Source organism: Cucurbita pepo, chromosome 2 (assembly GCF_057944985.1).
Source record: "Cucurbita pepo subsp. pepo isolate OVF chromosome 2, ASM5794498v1, whole genome shotgun sequence".
Lineage (NCBI taxonomy): Eukaryota > Viridiplantae > Streptophyta > Magnoliopsida > Cucurbitales > Cucurbitaceae > Cucurbita > Cucurbita pepo.
In genome coordinates this window covers 9,953,812-9,961,762 of record NC_141799.1, presented here as the reverse complement: position 1 = coordinate 9,961,762, position 7,951 = coordinate 9,953,812, and the positions used below count along the sequence as shown (strand labels likewise).

Below are 7,951 nucleotides of genomic sequence, written 5' to 3'. Positions count from 1 at the left end.
TAAGGAGACATTCATAATGTATTGAAGTTGAAATTTCAATCTTAAAATCTAAAACTTCGACTACGAGAAAAAGAACTGAGTCGGTTTTCCAACCAAAAAGGGTGACATTTCTAATTAAACAGGCAAAAAGTCATAGTAATTAAAACATTTGGAGTACAATTGGTTCGGATCCATCTATTTCTCAATACCAACCACCGTTGGAGGGAGGTGCTGCACCGTCAACTGCAGGTGCTGATAGTGGGGGTGCTACTGCAGCATCCCATCCATCTGCTGCCAAAGCAGCTGCAACAAAGAAAAAAGAGTGAGATGGTGAATGTAATTGGGTGCAAGTAGGAAAAGAAGAGTATTTAAGCCGAAGCACATAATTTAGCAAACAATTAATTGCTCGGTTAAGTACTTTTAACAATCTACAAGCACTTCTGCTAGTTAGTTGCATCTAACACCTCCTGGTCAAATGATGTCTAAGATGTAAAAAAGTGTAGTACCAAAGATCAGGGTGATTGGCAGTATGAGGTAGGTACTACTAAACACCTTCGAACAGAAAACAAATAAAATGACTTGTCTAGTTTGAGAGGAAAAACTTCTTCAAAGCGAAGAAAGCTAGTTCACATGGGGATAACCACCCCAAAGAGCAGATAGATATTCAAATAAACAATTTAAAGTAAAAGCTAAGATTCAACCTGGCTCTGAAGTCCACTCGACACTGGAAGGAGGTGGAATGGCAGCAGCAGCAGCAGCAGCTGGAACAACCACATCTGCAGCACCCCACTGAGCATCAGGAATTTGTGCAGACCATTGATCTGAGGCAACAAGTGGAGCAGCACCATAGTCGGCAATGCCAAAATCTGGGGGCGGAAGAGCCTCTTCCTCTTCCTTCTCCTTAGCCTCCTCAGGCTCACGATAGAAAAACAAATCCACCTACACAAGGAAATGAGTTCCCATGGCAATAATTAATTTAAATTTCTTTAGTCAAATTGTGGTTTGTACAGTCCATTTAGAAATTTGAATTTAGAATTTACCATCACATCCCATTTATGTCCAGCACGAATTGTTCCACGCATTTGGAGAACCATCCTTGCCAAAAGCCAGAACAAACATCCTATGCTATGTTTCCCCTTGTTGTTAGCAGGGATTCCAATATCAACATAACGCATTGGGGAATCAGTGTCACAAAAGGCTATTGTAGGAATGTTCCCAAGGGCACCTTCCTTAATGGGCTGCAAGTCAAAATCAACAAGACAACATTAAAAAACAACAGCATCAAGTAAATCAAAGCACAAATAAATATAAGGGCGAAAAAGCATGAATTGAATCATAATTGACAATATATATCAATTCTTCTTGGACTTCATTTGAAACCATGGACTATTGTTGATTTCTAAGGTTAAATACCTGATGATCAGTTCTAGGGTCAGTAAGTATAAGAAGACGTGGCTCATTGAATGAGGTCTGAAGCTGGTTGGTGAATGTTCCGGGAGTGTGCCTTCCAGCAATTGCATGCGCACCAGTGTATTGAGCAAACTTCAAAACAGCCCTCTGACCATAAGGCCTAGCAGACTGAACAATGATATCTTGAGGATTCTCGATACCCACAATTACTCTAGCAGCCAGCTGAAGTTTCTCCCATGTTTTACCAAGGTTAATGATGTAGATTCCTGAAAGCAAACAAAGGGTTTTAAAAAAAAAATCACAAGCAACAATAGTATAAAAATTCATATAAACATATTCATATAGTAGAGATAATCCTCATCGAGCCTGCAATAAGATAAAATCAAATATGGCTTAAAGGCAACAGACTAAGAACTCCGATCTCTAAACCATGAATAACAGACTATGTTCTGCAGTTGAACACGCATGGCTTCAGTTCATTTCTGAAACCGTATTAATCAACATTCAGCTATAAATTTCGGAACAGCATAGAAGATGCGAGTCACACCTAACATACAAAATTAAATGGAGAATAGTTTGGAGAATATTCAATGCTAGATCCTCGGAAAACACAGTAAAATCTACAAAGATATAACAGAAAAATAGGGAGACCGAAACTTCAAATCTAAAAATAAACAAACGCAAGCTTAACCAGGGAACCACAGATAAGTGTAAGAAACTGTAATCACCATAAAGTTCGGAGAAATTATAGGGAAATAAATTTAAGAACAATACCTCGAGTAACACCGAAAAGAATGGAGAAAAAACAAAACCTCGAGTAACCTAACAAAATAAGATCTAAAGGCGAGTAGAGTGAAAAACATACCATCATTACGGCGCTTGAAAACGTAACGTTCCATTTGGAAATTGCAGTTTTTGGTTCCAAGATGAACCTCGGCGGCCAACATCATCTGAATGTCGGCCTCCTTCTGTGAGAGTTGACGCGGCGGTGCAGCTCCAGTCGCCATGGCTGAATCGTATAATCAGCGAACTGAAGGAAGAAAGGAAGGAGAGAGTTCAGGGCTCTTCGGCGCTACCAATACTTGACGAAGTGAAGAGGGATAGAGGTTTAGCAACGCCAATATTTATTCTATGGAGCAATGAAAACCCTAGATTCGTAAAGTTACAAAAATGCCCTCAATGATGAAGTTTAAAACAAAAAAGAAAAAGGCTAAAACCCTTCCTACTAATTTAATTTTATCCCAAATTTGAAATGGTGTAATAAATATTTTTGTCAATCAACAATTAGTAAAAAAAGAAAATGTTTTAAAAAATAAGGGCTCACAACTTCCTCTATGACGTACAACTTTCGAACACGCCTCTACCTTAACCAGCAACTGCGAAAACTTGAAAAAAGAAAAAGGAGAAATGGATAAGTATTAAAATATTCAGTAAGCAACCTGCTTCTACGATCTCATCGCATCCTTAACCTAGTATGTTACCACAGACTATTCTTTAGGCTCTAAGAGGTTTTGGCGTAGTTCAACAATCCCCTAGCCACACACGTTAGTGGTACTTATCACGAGCTAAACTGTTTACGTAGTCTAGAGTTGGTTTATTCTACATATAGTAGTAGCTTCTAATGTCATCTATTTGTGTAGTCCATCGTCGTCCCCTCTCAAGGCTGGTTTATTCTATGCACAAAAGTAGCTCCTCATATCATTAACTCCTCAATCAACTACTTATGTATTCCCTCGTCCCCTCTTGAGGCTGGTTTATTCTACATACAAATAGTAGTTCCTCATATCGCCTACATGTGTAGCCCCTCATCCCCTCTTAATGTTAGTTCATTCTACACAGTAATTTCTTATGTCATCTACACTCAGGGCTGGTTTATTCCACACACTGCAGTGACTCTTCAAATAGCTAATTGTGTAATCTTTTGTTCAGTTCGGTAGAAGGTGGGTCTCCAAAGCCCGATGTCGTAGGTTCTCTCCTGGACTTCTTTTACTCGGTCTGTTTTCACCTTCACCTATTCTTTATGGTCTCACAATTCCACTGTCTTCTCCTCGTAAACTCTCAGTCAAGTCAAGTTGCTTTGATTTACGAGGTTCTGAATATGGTTTCTACTTCTTAGATTAGTCTTCCCATTATCTTCTCTAACCTAGTCAAATCAAATATGATTGATTCCGAGGTTGTCGTGCTGACCGTACTAGTGTTGGGGGTGAGAATCGGTGGCAGTTCACCCTCCGAATCTTCTGACCGCGTCATTCGAGACTGAGATCGGGTATGGATAGGGCTTTGAGTTACCTCTAGTCTCTTCCGCACCTTATTCTCAAATTCAGGTTCCGTGATGTCGAATTAGGATTGAAATCGAGTTTTGACTCAACGAATCACATAGATAAGCCCCTACCTGCCAGCGCGCAGATAGATAGGGCTCCGAGTTTGAGATGGAATAAGACCCAGACGTAGAGTCCCATCGCCCGGGAAGGGATTTTTTCTATTTATTTTTTACTCCCTTCAGGGATGCTCGGTAGGTGTCCGGGCCTCCTAAAAAATCCTTCCGACAAGAATGCTGGCTGCTAGGATGGTATTTGCTACCCGATGAGTCTCCCTAATTAGGCACCTTTGGTCTAGGCTTTGACCCGGTTGAAAAGTCTACTGTTTGAAAGAGAGTAAAACGACCCAAAATCCCCACGTAACTAAGGAGAGGCCCCTCCCAATGCTGGTTTACTCTACACACAGTAGTGACTGCCTCAAATTGATATCATTTAGTAGTCTCATAACTTCTATTAAATTTTCTTGGGGTGTCGTGTAAGTTTAATAGATTCTTATGATGTTTAGGTAGTTAAGATCTTATTTCGTATTTTCAGGTCTCTCCAAGTTAGCTCATCTGGACTAAACCAATTCTTTAGGTGTACTTAGGTTTAGACCTTTAATTGCCACTCACAATCTTTGGGTGATCGGTCTACTAGAAACGTACTAACCTAGGTCAACATGAAAATTGCTCAAGCTCTAGCAGTATATTCTTAACTTGGTTCAGCTATTCCTATCGTTCACATAAAGCCCAAAATCATAATCTAAACATTCGTGCAATCTCAACAAGATGATAACATTCATCAACGCCTAGAACATAGATCACAATATCTCATCCTCCTTTCTTACACAGCAAAAAACATGAAAACAGACATACCTCATCCTAGGGGCATTTCCATAATTTTCCCGAACATACATAGCATCTCATCAAAATTGCACATTTTGAGTTCTAATCATGCCTATTCTAACCTCCTAAGGCAAGAAAGCCACACATGCTAGCACGTCGTAACGATTCCTACAAGTGTTACTTGGAGAAAGTCCGAATACCTACTTACATGGATGAAGCATGCCTTGCCAAACTTTTTTTTTTTTTTTTTTCAAAAATGAGCTCCCCACACATATCCATGCGTTTCCACATGCCTAGAGGACCAGCCACGCACGAGTACACACGCACATCTGGGAGGAGTACTCGCACCCTAGTTGTGCTTTGTGTAGCTCGCTCGTTGGTTGCTTAGATTATGAGGGTGCGTATTCAATTCTAGAGGCGCGTTGTCAGAAGTCCTTCAATTTTTCCTACACAAACATGTGACGCGCGCAGAGTCGGCGATATGGTAATCCTTGCCAGTTGAATCTAAGAACCCTCATAAATGCTCTAGATATACAACTCCTAGTTCACAAATACACCTTATTGAAGAATAAGACATTTAGGTCTAAATATATCAAAAAAAAAAAAAAAAAAAAAAAAAAAAAAAAAAAAAAAAAAAAAAAAAAACTTCAAAATGATAAAGAATCATCCCAATTTAACCAAATATGTGAAGGCCAGAACACTTTTTGAAATTCAAATCACTCCACAGACAACACAATCTACTATTTATGTTTGAAAGCCTGTAATTAATTATTAGTTTTTAATAATAATTTTGATTATTTTATTTGTAATTTAATATTAACCCGTGTATGAAAAAGTCAAGGTTACTAATATAATATTGAACGTTAACATATATGAGAATCATGTTTAAGTAAAATTTAAATGGTCTAAGGATAAGATTGGGTGTTTTATCTTGGTAATATTATTGATAAGAGTCATTTGTAATTGTTACAAATGGTTTAATTTAAATGGTTTACTTAGATACATGTAAGTGGGGTATCTTAACAATGAGTTTGTATAAGACTAAATCACGACATATTTAATCTCTCTTTATAAATATGTTAATTGAGAATATTAATATTTTAGAGTATGATCATATGCGACTTGATCTTAATTTTGGGTGAGTTATGAACTCTTTCTTTCGAAGACTTCTCCTTTGATTAGCATGGGTAAAAATGACTTTTATAGTTGATTCAATATGTCTATCATTTTGGGACCTAAGAACATAACTTTACCGTGGTCAACCTCACGGGTTTAAAACGTTGTGCGAGGGGGAGAGGTTTCCACAACCTTATAAAAAATGTTTTATTCCCCTCTCCAACGGATGTTCTCTCACAATCCACCCCTCGGGGCCCAACATTCTCATTGTTGGAATTTATGCCTTAAAGCCTCATAATTAATTATTTAGTTTTTAACAATAATTTTTATTATATTATTTGTAATTTAATTGTTATCCCGGTATGAAAATCAAAGGTTATGAATGTAATCTTGAAAAATATGTGGTTGACATACAAGAGGATCGTGTTCAAGTAATAACCTAAAGAGTCTATAGTATATGGATAAGGTTGGATGCCTTATCCGGGTAACACTATTGATACGACCCACTTTGTAATCGTTACAAATGATTTGATCCAAATCATTCATCTAGAGACATGTAAGTGGGAGTATCCTATACAATGAGTTTGTATAAGACTGGACCAAGAAATATTTAATCTCTCTCTATAAATCCGTTAATTAAGAAGATTAATATTTCACATGATGGTCATATGCGACTCGATCTTAATCCTAAGTGAGTTATGAACTCCTGCCTGTGAGGGCTTATTCTGTGATTTACATGAGTGAGAATGACTCTTTTAGCCGATTCAACATGCCTACCATTTTGGGAACTTGACCAACTAAGAAATTGAGAACGTAATATCATGAGATTGAATTCACTCATTTCCATATAAGGAAAGTAGATGAGTTGTTCTTTTAAATACTAATTTCGGGACTTGAACAATGGGGCCCCACCCTCTCATTGACCCGAGAGGGATTTGGTTTATGATTGGATCATAAACAAATTATTCATTAGAGAATCAGCGGTACTTAAGGTGAAAAATGTAATTATAGGGGTAAAAAGACTTTTGACCCAACTGTAATTATGAACAACTCGTGAATGGTCGACTTGCTTGTAATGGTTATATCAATGGCATAAGAGTGCAACTCTATGTCTATAATGGAGTGACCTATAGTTAATGAATGAAAATTGATTAATTAAAGAGTTTAATTAATTAATTTTGTATCTTAAAATTTGTAGGTCATAAAGTCTCTTGCTAGCTCATAGTAACGTTAAAAGGTTCAATTTATTTGAAAGAAAATTTAAAGGGTTTAAATTGATATTTAATATATTAGATATATTAAATATAAAGAGAAACTAAATTTAATTTGAAAGGTTAAATTAATATTAATATATTAGATATATTAAATAAATAAATAAAATATATTTAATTTAATTTAAAAAGTTCAAATTAATATTTAATATATTAGATAGGTTAAATATAAATAGTGAAAAATATATTAATTTAAGGATTTCAAATTAATATTTAATATATTAGATATATTAAAGGAAAAATATATTTATTTTATTTAATAAATTAAATATTAAATTAATTTTGATATATTAAATAAATATATATTTGAAATTTGAATGAGATTTAAATTAATTAAATAATATTAGGATATCTTATAATAACTAAATATGATTGGTATAAAATATTACATCATAATATATTAAATATGCAAATATATTATTTTGCAAATATTCTCTAAGAGTCCCTATAAATAGGACCCTCGGATTAAGCCAAAACACACGATCTCTTCCAAATTATCTGGAGAATGAACTTACATATAGAATTCTCGAAACTCTCCTTCTCCAATCCCTTTGGGATTTTCTTTCAAGAGTCTCCCACAAGCCTTGACCTTGTGTTCGAGTCACAGTAAGGAAGATTTTGTGGAATGTTGAAGAACTTTTGCATGGTTGGAATAAGGAATCTTGCAAGCTAGGGTTTCTACAAAAGTAGAGTTCTTACTCTCGAATTTATTCCTTTTCTTTTAATTCATAATAAAATCAAAACGGTTCCCAATGCTTCCGCTACGTGGATGAAGAGTTCATTCCCTTCAATTGGTATCAGAGTCTATTAATTTTTATTTTGAATTAAAAGTAGTATGGTGGATATTTGATTTCTCATATATGTGATATATGTAATATTGTTTTATAAAATTGATTGTTTTTGGCATATTGATGTGGCATTAGATTTACCGATTTGTCAGATAAATGTATACGGTTAGGTTCATTGTAAATTGAAAAGAGACAGCTGTGGCGATGACGACATTCATCCATTCGTTGTACAATTTAGGGTTTTT

At 35.8% G+C, this 7,951-nt stretch overlaps 1 protein-coding gene across 1 annotated transcript; it reads right to left on the bottom strand.

The window, feature by feature from the left end:
• Window positions 1-2,494, bottom strand: LOC111789011 (small ribosomal subunit protein uS2). Its single transcript, XM_023669624.2, has 5 exons — window positions 2,255-2,494; window positions 1,393-1,655; window positions 1,020-1,217; window positions 681-918; window positions 1-282 (listed from the first exon to the last, which is right to left on the bottom strand). The coding sequence occupies exons 1-5, from the start codon at window positions 2,394-2,396 to the stop codon at window positions 182-184; spliced, it is 942 nt and encodes a 313-aa protein (XP_023525392.2). The 5' UTR covers window positions 2,397-2,494; the 3' UTR covers window positions 1-181.
• Window positions 2,495-7,951: the final 5,457 nt, after the last annotated feature.